The following is a 16,668-nucleotide window of genomic DNA, read 5'->3' as shown; positions in this document are numbered from 1 at the left end:
TTAATCATATTTTATTTAAAGTGCATGTTCAACTTTTTAAATGCCCCAACACCCTTTAATTCCAAAGTGGAGCATTATAATTTTGACTTTAGCAATGATACACTTCCAATTCACGGTTTATTATAACCCTGGAGACAGTAAGGTCGCAGGTTGGTCTTCCTTGATTTTTACAATGAAACACATGCATGTCTTCCTCTTCAGGAGAGGTGAAGGTCGAGTGTTATATGAGGTCCTCCTCTCTAAAAGGACGTGTGTACGTGCAGCCGGACTCAGTTCCAACAGTTCCTGTGAGAGTGCCAGTATTTACCAAGCAGGTGTTCAACTCGGTTTAATATTAATCCTCATTTATTATATGCTGCTGGTGTAGAGGAATTTCTAGGTAAAGGAACACGACCTTTCGTCAGTATCCGGTTTCAGTGAATGAGTCAAACATCAATGGGCAGTGAATTGCTGTCGACAGTTTTGATAAGGTGTTGCTGTTTATTATCATTACGGTCCAGGTATTTCTGGTTTATGACATAGGAGATGTATTCCTGATTTTATGATTATTACGATATTATATTTATAATGTTGCATCATATGTTTAAAATCAACTCTGAATATATAGTTGTTTTAATGTTAGGCTATAGTCACTCTTCATCCTAGTATAAAAGTCAATTTGATGACATCATATATACATTGAATGACATCATATATGGATGAGTGTCCAAAATAGGCTCATTTCATATTGCAAATTAACAAAGCTTCATTGTGGGTCAAAACTCTTTCTATTATGAAAACAACATTGGGGACATCAAATCATGATATGTACCTAAGGACTTCATAACACATTCATAATTTAGTGACACATTTATAAGCAGTAAACATAACATGCTTGTGTAAACAACCACTTTAACTTTAACTGAAAATATAAAATAATGAGTGGTTATAGCTTAATAATAATGATCTGAATGACAAAAACAACAGCGAATTGGAAAAAACGGCACGCTTTGTTTCTACCTTTGAATGGGCCTTGGCCCTCAGCGGTTGGCCCTGCCCTCGTTATGCTGACGTCAGGGGTTGGGTTACTTTGGACTACGTGTGGAGTGAAGTTGAGGGGGGAGGGGGTGGGGTACAGTACGGTGCGTCGGCGCCATGCGACTCGACCAGAACGACACACTGCAAACGACAGTCAGACAATTGGTAATGTCGTGCTCAAACAGTATTTTATCTATTACGAAACCCAAAAGGAGGGCAATTCACCACGTGATTAAATAATTTAGCTGGGATGCCGCCGCTCTCCAATTTCGTTTGTATTGTTTTAGGAGTCTTCCAAAACTTACACGGTAGCAGCGCGTGAAAAGAGCTAGGTTTAAAGGGGTGCTCGCTCTGCCTTAAAGCATGGAGACGGAGAGCGCAAAGGAAAGCGCCGTCGTGACCGATTTGGACAGGGACCAGCAGTATTGTGAGCTTTGTGGAAAGATGGAAAACCTGCTTAAATGTGGACGATGTCGGAACTCGTTCTACTGTAGTAAAGAACACCAGAAATCGGACTGGAAGAAGCACAAGCAGTTTTGTAAAGAGGCCGAAAAACCTCAGTGTCAGCCGCAGCCCGAATCAACACAACGGCCCGCACGGACTGCGAAAGGAGGGCAAGGCAAGCAGTTAAAAAAGAAAAGCACCGAGCAACCGAATGACACAGCTTCTCAGAGCACCACAAACACTGGACGTTCAAATCCGCCTGCAGATGGCGAAAGAATGAAAGATTTGATTACTTCGCCAACTCGCTCGGGTAGTGTGTCTGACAGCAAGCAGACTGGGGAAGGAATTAAGCTCAGCTATAAAACCAACGGACAAACGATGTCCCCCCCGCAAAAACTGGCTATGAACTATATCGTTCCATGTATGAATAAGCATGGCATCTGTGTTGTTGACAATTTCCTTGGAGAAGAGACTGGACTGAGTATTTTGGAAGATGTGAGAGCCCTCCACAAGACTGGTAAATTTACTGACGGACAGTTGGTTAGTCAAAGAAGCGACTCCACTAAAGATATACGAGGAGACAAAATAACTTGGACTGAAGGAAGAGAGCCTGGTTGTGAGAAGATAGCCTTTCTCATGAGTCGCATGGACGACCTGGTCCGACACTGTAATGGTAAACTGGGAAACTACAGAATAAATGGAAGGACGAAAGTAAGTAAACACTGAAAGTGAGTTGCACATTATTATTAGATGTTAACTTATTGAAATAGTTATTTATCTTCTCCAGTTAGGCCTGTTTAAAAGTTATGACTCTTAAACATTTGTTTTTGCAGCAACATAATAATCATAATATTGAAAACAGGAATCAAATATTTAAAAATGTGTAATAGAAATAGTATGAATATGGTATCATGAATAATACTATTATAAGAATATATAATACATATAATCTTATAATAACATATGCCTATTCTTAATATAATAATTAGTAAGAGTAGGCCTATTCTTGGAAAATATTTGGAAAATATTCAGACCCCTTGATTTTCCCCCCACATTTTGTTATGTTAGACATTCTAAAATTGATTAAATTGTTTTTCTCCTCAATCTACACACAGGACCCCATAATGACAAAGCAAAAATGTTTTTATAAAAATTTGCAAATGTATAAAAAAAAACTGAAATATCCCATTTTGCATATATTTTTTATTTACCCTTAGCTAAGTCAGTTAAGGACAAATTCTTATTTACAATGACGGCTTACACCGGTCAAACCCGGACGACGCTGGGCCAATTGTGCACCGCCCTATGGGACTCCCAATCACGGCCGGTTGTGATCCAGCCTGGATTCCAACCAGGATGTCTGTAGTGACACCTCTAGCCCTGAGATGCAGTGCCTTAGAACGCTGTGCCACTCGGGAGCCAGGTATTCAGACCCTTTACTCAGTACTTTGTTGAAGCACCTTTGGCAGCGATTACAGCCTCGAGTCTTCTTGGGTATGACACTACAATCTTGGCACACCTGTATTTGGGGAGTGTCTCTCATTCTTCTCTGCAGATACTCTCAAGCTCTTGTCAGGTTGGATGAGGAGCATCGCTACACAGCTACTTTCAGGTCTCTCCTTAAATATTCGATTGGATTCAAGTCCAGGCTCAGGCTGTGCCACTCAAGGACATTCAGAGACTTGGCTGTGTGCTTAGGGTCGTTGTCCTGTTGGAAGGTGAACCTTCACCTCAGTCTGAGGTCCTGAGCGCTCTGGAACAGGTTTTCATCAAGGATCTCTCTGTACTTTGCTCTGTTCATCTTTCCCTCGATCCTGCCTTTTGGCAAACTCCTTGAAGGGCTGATTGGTGGAGTGCTGCAGAAATGGTTGTCTTTCCGGAAGGTTCTCCCATCTCCACAGAGGAACTCTTGAGTTCTCTCAGAATGACCATCAGGATCTTGGTCACCTCCCTGACCAAGGCCCTACTAACCCGATTGCTCAGTTTGGCTGGGCGGCCAGCTCTAAGAAGATTCTTGGTGGTTCCAAACTTCTTCCATTTAAGAATGATGGAGGCCACTGTGTTCTTGGGGACCTTCAATGCTGCTCTGACATGAACTGGTCAACTGTGGGACCTTATATAGACAGGTGTGTGCCTTTCCAAATCATGTCCAATTAATTGAATTTACCACAGGGGCACTCCAATCAAGTTGTAGAAACATCTCAAGGATGATCAATGGAAACAGGATGCACCAGAGCTCAATTGCGAGTCTTATAGCAAAGGGTCTGAATACTTATGTAAATAAAGTATCTTTTATTTTTAATAAATTAGCAAACATTTCTAAAAACTGGTTTTCGCTTGGTCATTATGGGGTATTGTGTGTAGATTGATGAAGAAAAACATGAATTTCATACATTTTAGAATAAGGCTGTAACGTAACAAAATGTGAAAGTCAAGGGGTCTGAATACTTTTCGCATGCACTGTATGAACGAGAATATTAAAGTATTGTAGCGAATTCGGAAAGTAGCCCTGATATGACTAGAACCGTAGTCTGCAGCTGTGAGGCCGGTTGGACGTACTGCCAAAATCTTTAAAGCGACATTGGAGGCAGTTTATGGAAGAGAAATTAACATTAAATTCTATGGCAACAGCTCTGGTGGACATTCCTGCAGTCAGCATGCCAATTGTACCCAGCACAAGGTGCACCTGTGTAACGATCATGCTTGTTTAATCAGCTTCTTGATATGCCACACCTGTCAGGTGGATGGATTATCTTGGCAATGGAGATATGCTCACTGACAGGGATGTAAACAAATTTGTGCACAACACTTTGTATGGAACATCTCTGCAATTTTTTATTTCAGCTCATGAAACATGGGACCAACACTTCACATGTTGCGTTCATATACTTTTCCCACTGTAAATAGTAAAGCACAGACCCCCCCCTCCAAAATACTTTAGTAAAATTACTTTAAAGTACTACTTAAGTACTTTACACCACTACTTGAAACAAAACAGAATCAGTGTTACTCACAATAAAATAACTTGGTGCTTATTAAATTGTTAAATTAATTAAATATTACAGTCTTAATAAATGTAACTATTACTACAATATGCTACTTTCCATATGCTAGGATATTTTAGTTACAGGACAAAAAAAAACTGAGAGAATGGGGTATTCCCTATTACTGAGGAGTCTAGATTCTCTTTCCCTCCACCACCACCTCCCTTTTTTTGTAGGGATAATGGAGCTCTGTCGTCCTAACATAGGTTTTTCAGTATATTTATGAGGAAAGTGGTGGCGGGGGCAAGATTTGATCCCATGCAGTTATTGGCCATGTATGCTTAGTGGACTACAGCACAGCTACTGGGCCACACACCCTAACAACCTCTCACTCTTAACACTAGAACCTCTGGGCCTCGAGGGACCCCCCTTCAAGCTAATGAGGAGTCATTCTGACTGCAACATTCTAACAGTGTAATTTCTATATTTCATATATGCTATGCAAAAAAATATGATTTGGTTGTGTTTATGAAGGCCTTGGGTAACATTAGAATACAATTGTTATTTTATTTCAAATTACACAACATTTTCATTAGTTTATAACAGAAAACACCCAAATAAACTGTATGCTATATGTAAAAACAGAAAACACCCAAATTCAGGTGTTAAATCAATTTTATTCGTGGATTGCCATTGATACAACAGTGAAACAGAAAGAATATGTGTTCGAACACAGTAACAGCTTCTGTTTATAATGACAAAATAAATACCCCAACCACCAAGACACACGGTCAGCAAGACGTGTGGTCAGACGATGAAAACATCAGTAGCCTAAACATCATTATAAGCACCAATTGACCTTGATAGTGAAAAATCATAACAAAAGCAATAATGGCATTGTAATGAATGTGTCTATGACAGCAGTCAAAAATAGGTAATTGTTGTCAGCTCGTGCTTACATTGTGTCTTCACGCAATGGCACAAATCTTCGTAACTTTCACTTGCTTGACACACTGACGTACAGTGCATTCGGAAAGTATTCAGACCCCTTGACTTTTTCCACATTTTGTTACGTTACAGCCTTATTCTAAAAAAATATATATTTAAAAATTCTAGACATTTTTGCAAATGTATTAAAAATATAAAGATACCTTATTTACATAAGTATTCAAACCCTTTGCTATGAGACTCAAAATTCAGTTCAGGTGCATCCTGTTTCTGTTGATCGTCCTTGAGATGTTTCTACAACTTGATTGGAGTCCACCTGTGGTAAATTCAATTGATTGGACATGATTTGGAAAGGCACACACCTGTCGAAGCAAAAACCAAGAAATTAGTTTGAATGAATTGTCCGTAGAGCTCAGAGACAGCATTGTGTCGAGGCACAGATCTGGGGACGGGGTACCAAAAAATGTTTGCAGCATTGAAGGTCCCCAAGAACACAGTGGCCTCCATCCCTCCAATACATTTGTTAGCAAAAATAGATAAGATCTTGCTACCAATGGAAAGGCAAATACCTTTCTATTTGTGGAAAAATCACCCTGATTAACTCTTTAGTCATGTCCCAGTTGACCTATTTGTTTATGGTCTTGCCTACACCTAGTGAACAGTTTATTTTTATTATATGGAGAGAGAAAAAAGATTCAATTTTATTTGGAACGGCAAGCCAGAAAATAATTTAAACGGGCCTATTTATATAATGAATATGAATTCGGAGGACAGAAATGAATAACAAAGAACAAATAATACAACAAATACTGGTTAACTTCTCTGGGATATGTGGGACGCTAACGTCCCACTTGGCCAAAAGCCTGTAAAAATGCAGAGCGCCAAATTCAAATAAATTACAATAAAAATCAAACTTTCATGAAATCACACATGAAAGACACCAAATTAAAGCTACACTTGTTGTGAATCCAGCCAACATGTCTGATTTCAAAAAGGATTTTCGGCGAAAGCAAACGATGCTATTATCTGAGTTAGCACCATAGTAAACAAAGAGAGATAAGCATATTTTAACCCTGCAGGCGCGACACAAAACGCAGAAATAAAAATATAATTCATGCCATACCTTTGACGAGCTTCTGTTGTTGGCACTCCAATATGTCCCATAAACATCACAAATGGTGCTTTTGTTCGATTAATTCCGTCGATATATATCCAAAATGTCAATTTATTTGACGCGTTTGATCCAGAAAAACACCGGTTCCAACTTGTGAAACGTGACTACAAAATATCTAAAAAGTTACCTGTAAACTTTTCCAAAACATTTCAAACTACTTTTGTAATACAACTTTAGGTATTTTTTTACGTAAATAATCGATACAATTGAAGACGGGATGATCTGTGTTCAATACAGGATTAAAACAAACTGTAGCTAGCTTTCTGGTCACGCGCATCTAACCGGACACTTCCAGTGACCCTCGTTCAAAATTGCCGTACTTCTTCATTACACAAAGGAAAAACCCTCAACCAATTTCTAAAGACTGTTGACATCCAGTGGAAGCGGTAGGAACTGCAAGAAGGCCAATTAGAAATCTGGATTCCCAATGAAAATCCATTGAAAAGACAGTGACCTCAAAAAAACTAAATCTGAATGGTTTGTCCTCGGGGTTTCGCCTGCTAAATAAGTTCTGTTATACTCACAGACATGATTCAAACAGTTTTAGAAACTTCAGAGTGTTTTCTATCCAAATCCATCCAAAATAATATGCATATCTTATCTTCTGGGGATGAGTAGCTGGCAGTTGAATTTGGGTATGCTTTTCATCCAAACGTGAAAATGCTGCCCCCTCTCCTAGAGAAGTTAAACTCAAATATACTAATTGATAAAAAAAAAAATTAAATGTTTAAAAAGGCAATCTTTGTAAATTATATCATAAATACGACTGGTAGAGTTATGTCATACATACTTTTTTTCTGGGTGTTCGCCAGCTCATGTTTTTTATTCATACATGCAGCTAACAAAAACATATGTACATTTCTGCTCTACCCAAAATTACAACCAACTAATTGCAGCACTACCGCAAAAATGGAAGAGGAAAGAGTAAGTAACTTGTCTGTCGGCCCTGCATTAAATACCATCATTTGTTAGTTGTTTTGGTACTGTACATATGTAGCTTGTTTTTGGTCATAGATCCAGGAATGGCTGAAGATGATGCATAATAGTCTTCGGTTCTCCCTTTGTTGTGTCCCCGTCGTCTTGTCATTCTTCAGCCATATTGTGGAGTACAATGGCTGCGCAAGTGCCTTATTTTGCACAGAGGAAAGGATCTCCCACCTCACTTTGTTCACGGTGCCTGCCAATGACAGTGGAGTAAAGAAATTGTCCATGGTGACATTTCTCCCCTTGCCAACCCTGATATAGGGTACATACCATTTTGTAGATTATAATTACAACAGATCAATACAATAGAATGGCCCATCCTGTTCTTCATTCACAATTGGCAATTACATAATTATGCATCGTTCACTTTCTCTCGCTCATCAACCCATTCACCCCCCTTTTCCCCCATCATACTTTACTTCATTTATTTAATCTGATTTTATATGTGTGAAATTAGTTCCGGTATAGTTCAGGTTTAGCTCCGAGGCAATTATTGGGGTGATTATCAGCTGGGCACTGCACTTTCAACTGTCGGGAAAAGGAGGGCCCATGGGGAATAACCATTCACTCCAGTTCTGTTTGTGATAATAAGATTCTAACACCGACAGTGTGTTATAGAGACTTATTTAGGAAAAGTCAAGAACAGAGGGGGGACGGGCATGACTTAAAAAAATGGCAGAGTAATAAAAATGTAATTCATGGGCAGTAAAAAGTGTTAAGCCTAAAATAGATAGAAAGGATTCAGCGATGGCTGGCCACTGACTATTTTGTTACTCTTTGTTCGCCCTGAACAAGATTATACATGAATCTGGGAATGACGGCCAATCGCTCATGTGCAACTAACGGGGAGGATGCGGCAGACACCTGTGGGTGATGGTCGACCACTGACAGTGTTGGACTGATCGTCGGTTCCGATACGTTCCCTACTTTATGTCCGAGTTCCTGCCCGACTTTATTGCTTTATTGCATGCCAGACCTTACTATGCTTGGATAGGTATTTAACATATAAGCTAACCAATTACCTCCAGAAGTCACATAATTAGTTAAGATTGAACACATGTGGACTTTATTTAAGTGTCACATGATCTGAGAATATATACACCTGTTCTGAAAGGCCCCAGAGTCTGCAACACCAATAAGCAAGGGGCACCACCAAGCAAGCAGCACTATGAAGATCAAGGAGGTCTCCAAACAGGTCAGGGACAAAGTTGTGAAGTACAGATCAGGGTTGGGTTATAAAAAAATATCAGAAACTTTGAACATCCCATAGAGCACCATTAAATCCATTATTAAAAATGTTTAAAAATATGGCACCACAACAAACTAGAGGTCGACCGATCAGAATGGGCGATTAATTAGGGCCGATTTCAAGTTTTCATAACAATCGGAAATCACACACCTTTATTTAACTAGGCAAGTCAGTTAAGACCACATTCTTATTTTCAATGACGGCCTAGGAACGGTGGGTTAACTGCCTTGTTCAGGGACAGAACGACAGATTTTTACCTTGTCAGCTCGGGGATTCAATCTTGCAACCTTAGTTAACTAGTACAACGCTCTAACCACCTGCTTTACATTGCACTCCACGAGTATTATGCGATTGCAGTAAGAAGCCATGGTAAGTTGCTAGCTAGCATTAAACTTATCTTATAAAAAACAATCAATCAATCATAATCACTAGTTAACTACACATGGTTAATGATATTACTAGTTTATCTAGCGTGTCCTGCGTTGCATATAATCGATGCAGTGCGCATTCGCGAAACAGGACTGTCGTTGCGCCAACGTGTACCTAACCATAAACATCAATGCCTCTCTTAAAATCAATACACAGAAGTATATATTTATAAACCTGCATATTTAGCTAAAGGAAATCCAGGTTAGCAGGCAATATTAACCAGGTGAAATTGTGTCACTTCTCTTGCGTTCATTGCACTCAGAGTCAGGGTATATGCAACAGTTTGGGCCGCCTGGCTCGTTGCGAACCAATTTGCCAGACTTTTACGTAATTATGACATAACATTGTCGGGTGTGCAATGTAACAGCAATATTTAGACTTAGGGATGCCAACCGTTAGATAAAATAGGGAACGGTTCCGTACATTTATCGAGATGATAGTTTCCGGATTCGACCATATTAATGACCTAAGGCTCATATTTCAGTGTGTTATTATGTTATAATTAAGTCTATGATTTGATAGAGCAGTCTGACTGAGCGATGGTAGGCACCAGCAGGCTCGTAAGCATTCATTCAAACAGCACTTTCGTGCGTTTTGCCAGCAGCTCGTTGCTGTGTTTCAAGCATTGCGCTGTTTATGACTTCAAGCCTATCAACTCCCGAGATTAGGCTGGTGTAACCGATGTGAAATGGCTAGCTAGTTAGCGGGGTGCGCGCTAATAGCGTTTCAAACGTCACTCGCTCTGAGACATGGAGTAGTTGTTCCCCTTGCTCTGCATGGGTAACGCTGCTTCGAGGGTGGCTGGTTCGAGCCCAGGTAGGAGCGAGGAGAGGGACGGAAGCTATACTGTTACACTGGCAATACTAAAGTGCCTATAAGAACATCCAATAGCCAAAGGTATATGAAATACAAATCATAGAGAGAAATAGTCCTATAATAACTACAACCTAAAACTTCTTACCTGGGAATATTGAAGACTCATGTTAAAAGGAACCACCAGCTTTCATATGTTCTCATGTTCTGAGCAAGGAACTTAAACGTTAGCTTTCTTACATGGCACATATTGCGCTTTTACTTTCTTCCCCAACACTTTGTTTTTGCATTATGTAAAACAAATTGAACATGTTTCATTATTTATTTGAGGCTAAATTGATTTTATTGATGTATTATATTAAGTTAAAATAAGTGTTCATTCAGTATTGTTGTAATTGTCATTATTACACATATATATATATTTTTAATCGGGCGATTAAATCGGTATCGTTTTTTTTTTGGTGTTCGCGTTTTTTTTTGGTGAACACGTTTGGTGTTCGCCAAATGGCATGTGGGAGACTCCCCAAACATATGGAAGAAGATACTCTGGTCAGATGAGACTAAAATGGAGCTTTTTGGCCATCAAGGAAAACGCTATGTCTGGCGCACACCCAACACCTCTCATCACCCCAAGAACATCATCCCCACAGTGAAGCATGGTGGGGGCAGCATCATGCTGTGGGGTTGTTTATCAGCAGGGACTGGGAAATTGGTCGGAATTGAAGGAATGATGGATGGCGCTAAATACAGGGAAATTCTTGAAGGAAACCTGTTTCAGTCTTCCAGAGATTTGAGGCTGGGACGGAGGTTCACCTTCCAGCAGGACAATGATTAAGCATACTGCTAAAGCAGCACTCGGGTGGTTTAAGGGGAAACATTTAAATGTCTTGGAATGGCCTAGTCAAAGTCCAGGCCTCAATCCAATTGAGAATCTGTGGTATGACTTGAAGATTGCTGTACACCAGCAGAACCCATCCAACTTGAAGGAGCCGGATCAGTTTTGCCTTGAAGAAGGGGCAAAAATCCCAGTGACTAGATGTGCCAAGCTTATAGAGACATACCCCAAGAGACTTACCAGCTGTAATTGCTGCAAACGGTGGCTCTACAAAGTATTGACTTTGGGGGGGGTGAATAGTCATGCACGCTCAAGTTTTCTGTTTTTTGTCTAGTTTGTTTCACAAAAAATATTTTGCGTCTTCAAAGTGCTAGGCATGTTGTGTAAATCAAATGATACAAACCCCCCAAAAAATCTATTTTAATTACAGATTGTAAGGCAACAAAATGGGAAAAATGGCAATGGGGGTGAATACTTTCGCAAGCCACTGTATAGCCATCTGATGCCCAACTGCACAGTCAATGACATGGCACGCAACCGTTGGTACACATCTAGTCGTGAGATCAGTCTTCACCCCTCCACCAGACAGAACTGTACTAGGGTTACAATACAGTACTGTGTTATTCATCGAGTCTATCCACACACACCAGCTGAATCACGCTGCTAGTATGCACTCATTAATCCTAATCTCTTGACAAACTTTGAGGTCTTAACCATTCTATGTACAGTGTTGGTGTGTACTGTTAACCGGTGGACTGGTGATGCAAAATAATTCAATGCAAAGCAATTCGAATACCTTTGACTGAGCTGTATGGAGAGCAATGCAAGCGTAATTGCTGCCCTGCTCATGTCCCCTTGACTTTCGGATGTGTAGTGGACCTTGGCCCCTTGCGCCTCTCTCACCAGCTGTTAATGACACTCTACTGCCAAACTCTCATGGTTTATCATTACTTCATTCCACAATCTGCCCCCGTCGAGAGGACTAGTTCACTAAGGTATGCATCTGTTGTGGCCCCTATAGGTTCTTGCCAGGGGTTCATTGCAAAGTCCACAGGCCCACCACTCAAGCACAACACATGGGGCCCACCCCCTCTTAACACACACAAACTCAATGTTTTGAGGTTTGAAGATGTACCCAAAAAGTTGCTGTTATGTGCACTTATCTCCAGTTAGGAATCTGCTCAATAGGGGTTTAAAGGTAGAGGCTCAGCCAAACTGCTGTGTATCTTCTTTCTCTATTGTTCTGAACTCTCTGATATAAAAACTTGAGACCATTTCTTTAAACAGGGACTTCCTGGCAGGCTGCACCCTATGCTACTGATAGGACGTATTTGAGTCATCCATCGCCAGGACGACCTTCACATTTCCTGCATGTGAGGAACACCCCTTTACCGCCAGCTTTGGGCCCTTACTCAAAAAGGTTGTGTTGTGTTTTAGAGGACAATTGCCTTAAAGACACACTTTGGAAGTTTAGTTCTCATTGTTTAAGTCAAATTGTGGCTTGGATGTTGGCTGTGTGTTTCATATGCATATTATACGTTAATACATGCATTTCCTGTTTTCACACAAATCCATGAAAAAATATTAGGGAAACAATGTATGCTTTTTCCTCATGGTTGTGAAAAATGCCACTCTCTGTCCAATGAGGTCATTTCTGGACAATGGCCTATTTCAGTCCATTTAGGGTACCCCTTTGGCTCAAGATCACCTCCCAGCAGATGTTACATATAGCCTCTAAGTTGTTTAGACCAATAGAGAAAAAAGACACTGATGTAACTGCCATTTTGTTTGGGGGTGTGTCTGAACCCTTTGACCTGCTGTAGTTCTCTCTACACTGTTGGCTAGCAAGGTGACCGAGTTTGTTCTGTCACAGCTGTGAAGAAGGACGACCCCTGATAGATCAGTGACTGTTTGGACGTAGATTGGATCGCTTCCCTTATCAGTCTCTATACACAGACAGACATATGCATGAAGCTCAACTTTGTCTGCCATGGAAAACAGTCCAGCTCTGCTTGCTTGTAACGCAAGCCCCGGATTCTATGAACTTTACTTCTGGGTGTCTAACCAAACAAACAACTTCTAAACTACTCGGAGAATGTTGCTTTTGGAACCCGAACATGCTCTGTGTCTTGATGTATCTTCTGTCTATAATGATTGGTTCTGTGGTTGACATGGGGAATGCAAAAGCAACATTTCACTACAAGAAAAGCCTGGCTTTTGTGGTAACTAAAATTGGTATCTGGTGTCAAGATCTCAAAGTAATAGGAAATTACGGTAATTCTACACTGGAAACAACACTATGATATGGGGTTAAAGGAAAACAATCATCTCCCTAGAGTACAGATAGGGCTTTCAAGTGAAATTTGATAGGAAGTAATCCGCCCTGCAAGCTTAAATAGTGGCTTGTTTATTTTCTATAATAATTTGACGTTTGCCTCAGCCGTTAGTTTGTGAGAAGCAGAGTAGTGTCCAGGCTTGAAGGTTTCATTTAAACATTTTCCGGGTGTTAGGCCTAAACAGTAGGACAATAAACAGACTGACCATAATATTGTGCGCCGGGTATTCAGACTCCCCTGCCATATCCGCTAACAATTTGAAAAAGAACTATCATTATTGTTTCCTAATTGATTGTTTTCCAGCGGTCCTGGGACTTTGCACAAATGCACTCTGCCAAGGTCTTAAAGAACAAGAAAATGTCCCCTTTCCGTGATTGCAAGGCTTTGACTTATTTGCCCAAAACAATTGTACATCAATGTTTTTTGTCGCTTGTCACTATTTTGAAATATACATTTATCACCCAACGTGTTGGGAGCCTAACACGCTAAAGTTTTCTTGATTGGTGGACTTTGACATTTTAAAATGTGTTCATTTATCAACACTTTTCAAAGTTAATTGAACGCTTTTCCGAGGAATTATATGTACATGTTGAAAGTGTTTATTTGAGCACTGTGGGTGTTAAAATTGCTTAGGAGATTTTCCTGTGTACTTTCCTGTTTGACAATTCAAAGGACATGTCAACGGCAATTGATAGACTTTTGTACAAATTCAAGGAAATTGGCAGCAGTTCAATGCAGCTGGTCCAGTTTCATCTGTCAGTTTGCTCAGCCGTGTCATCTCCTTGTGGCCGTGCACTACAACAGGATGTTTGAGAAGCGCCAAAGCAGCACTTCCTGCAGACACTGATACGGGCAGCAGGGCCATACTTGTTTCTCTGACCTTTAGCACAATAGCATGTTAGCACCTACTAGACAATGAGGAAATGCTCAAGTTACTAGGCAAAGAATTGTACACTACCCCTTTCCCCTTAACATGGCCCATTGCATACATTTGGGATCCACCTGCGCTCCCTAAAGAATCTTACTTATGGGGACCTACAAAAGGCAGTGGTCCACACGTGGTAATGGGAAACCTATAGCATAATTCCTCCTGGTTGTGTATACTGGTTGTCTCAGGCCTCATAAAAATTCCCAAAACTTTTGGTGAGTTACTGGCTGCCTTAGGATTGTTTGGACCTGTCCTGGCAGTTTCCCCACCATTTTTGTCCTGTCTAGGAAGCGCTATTGATTCATTTAGGGGCTTGTTTGGACGGGCAGCGATGCAATGTGTTGACCCTCACAGGCTAAAGGCTAAAATAGCAATTTAGGGAATGTCAACAAAACAGCCTGAGCTCTCTAGTGAGACACATAGATGGTTTATCCAGGGTTGTGTTCATTAGTCCATAAACTGTGGAAAGCTGACTAATACTGGGATGGACTACGTGAGCCTGGCCAATAAGAAACGCATTTTCATTTTTCGTTGCAAAAAAAAGTTCTGTTGCATGCCCTAATGAACACAACCCTGGTGTCTGGTGTCTGTCAGCCTCTACTTACGTGGTGGTGGGTCGGTGCTGGAGTTCTAGCACGATGAAATGCCTAATGCCTCTATTTACAGTCTACGGTGGAGATGCACAGGCTAAAGACAGCCCATTTTGCCACGTTGTTTTAATTCCGAAGACCGAGGCTACTCCTTTCGCCCAGAACTCACAGTGGCACTGTGGAAAGTCCCCCTCGGGACAGTCTGTGAAACTGACAGGAAATAAGAGTTTTATGTTACTCTGTTTGAGAGGTTATTTAAGAAAATGTTCATGTCATAGCAACTTATATTTTTTCGATCCTTGAGTGCTTGAACTCCTTACCTATGCTGCAGCTCATATGTGAAAACAAAATGAATCCGGGTCCAAATGGGTTCTCATGTGCTTCTGAAACGAAATGACGTTGCTTTACCAATGGTTGGAGTGGGGCTACCGACTTTCGTCTCCAGCTGCACAGAAAGCTTTGATATGATGGCACAACTTGTTGTAACAAATTCTTACAGTAGTGCAATGCTCTTCAATCCTGATCTTGGGGGACCCACAGCTTTTGCACATTCAAGCCCCTGATAAATTGAATGTGGTGTGTTTAGCTCTGGGATAGAACAGAAATGTCTGGGTGGGTCCCCAGGACCTAAATTCTAGAACACTTTCGTAAAGAAGAGCATATTTATCGACTTTGATTGAATTGGATATTGCAGGCAATTTCAAACGTGGATGAGTTGCTTTGTGATCTAAGTGAAGTTGCATTGAAAGAGTGAAAACTGTTGCTTTTTAAAACAGCTGCTTTATAAAAATCCAGCTCAAGGCATAAAACAGTGCACATCCTTCTTGAAAGTCAGTCTCACTTTAAAAGGTCACTTTGAAGGCTGTTCAGGTCCTTCATCTCAAACAACACTAAATGTCTGCGTCAGACAGTAACTCATGTAGCGTAAACTGCACACTGCGGGGGTTGTGCATGACCCGTCTCAATCCTCAATTGACTCGCTAACCTCCCTCTCTTGACCATAACAAATGTGTTTACGCCAACACCGGTTGAGCCTGGCCTGGATGCTCTTCTAGTGCCAGGGCTAGTCCCCATTCCCTGCTAGAGGAACAGCAGCCAGCTAGAAGACAGACAGGCAGCATCACGCACCGCACGTAGCACGATCATTAAAATAAAGCCTGTCTGGATGGGCTCCAGCTGCCGACACAGCCACCGCTGAGTTTAGATCAGTTCAGCCACTTCACCCTGAAGTAGGCTTGGGCAGTATACCATTTATACCATATACCGCAGTGGAGGCTGCTGAAGGGAGGACGGCTCACAGTAATGTCTGGAACGGCGTGAATGGAATGGCATCAAACATATGGAAAGAATGTGTTTGATACCATTCCACTAATTCGGCTCCAGCCATTACCACGAGCCTGTCCTCCCCAATTAAGGTGCCACCAACCTCCTGTGGTATAGCAGGGTATTGGAAAAAGCCGCAGGATGTTTTTTCAATACCGCAAAACTGTTTCTATTAAGTTTTTCACTAATATTTTAACCATTTCACACGTACCAACAAACGGGTGTAATTCTCCTTAAGTGGTCCCTGATGCGTAGGATCATACATCTTGATTAGAACGCTTATTTCGAACGTCCATTTTTGATTGACACTACAATCAGCATTTGAGCTGGCCACACTTTTTTCCACAAACATTTTGCACAAACACAGTCCTTACAAAGTTATGTCCAGAATGTGACCAGTTTATTTTTGGATGGAATGATCAGACATTCACAGAAGTAGGTTCAGCATAACACAAGCAGAAAAAGCAGAAAAATGTAGGCTACATTTGTTCTAAAGCTAACTGAGGAAAGATTGAAGTAACACAAGCGGTTATATTTTTATAACTCTCGGCTGATAGAAACTACAGTATGAATTAGCTAATAGCAATTACATCATGGGTGAGCTCACCACTGAT

General features: G+C 40.9%; 1 protein-coding gene across 2 annotated transcripts in view; it reads left to right on the top strand.

The window, feature by feature from the left end:
* The first annotated feature begins 1,102 nt into the window (after window positions 1-1,102).
* The window catches only part of LOC129839098 (egl nine homolog 1-like), a 34,896-nt gene continuing 19,330 nt past the window's right edge, over window positions 1,103-16,668 (top strand). For both annotated transcript variants that reach the window (XM_055906378.1, XM_055906376.1), the window contains exon 1: window positions 1,103-2,172. In XM_055906378.1, the coding sequence (XP_055762353.1) occupies window positions 1,381-2,172 (792 nt within the window). In that variant the 5' untranslated portion in view covers window positions 1,103-1,380. The remainder of the gene's footprint in view (window positions 2,173-16,668) is intronic.

This window comes from Salvelinus fontinalis, chromosome 3 (assembly GCF_029448725.1).
Source record: "Salvelinus fontinalis isolate EN_2023a chromosome 3, ASM2944872v1, whole genome shotgun sequence".
Classification (NCBI taxonomy): domain Eukaryota; kingdom Metazoa; phylum Chordata; class Actinopteri; order Salmoniformes; family Salmonidae; genus Salvelinus; species Salvelinus fontinalis.
This window is presented reverse-complemented; position numbering and strand designations above follow the sequence as displayed.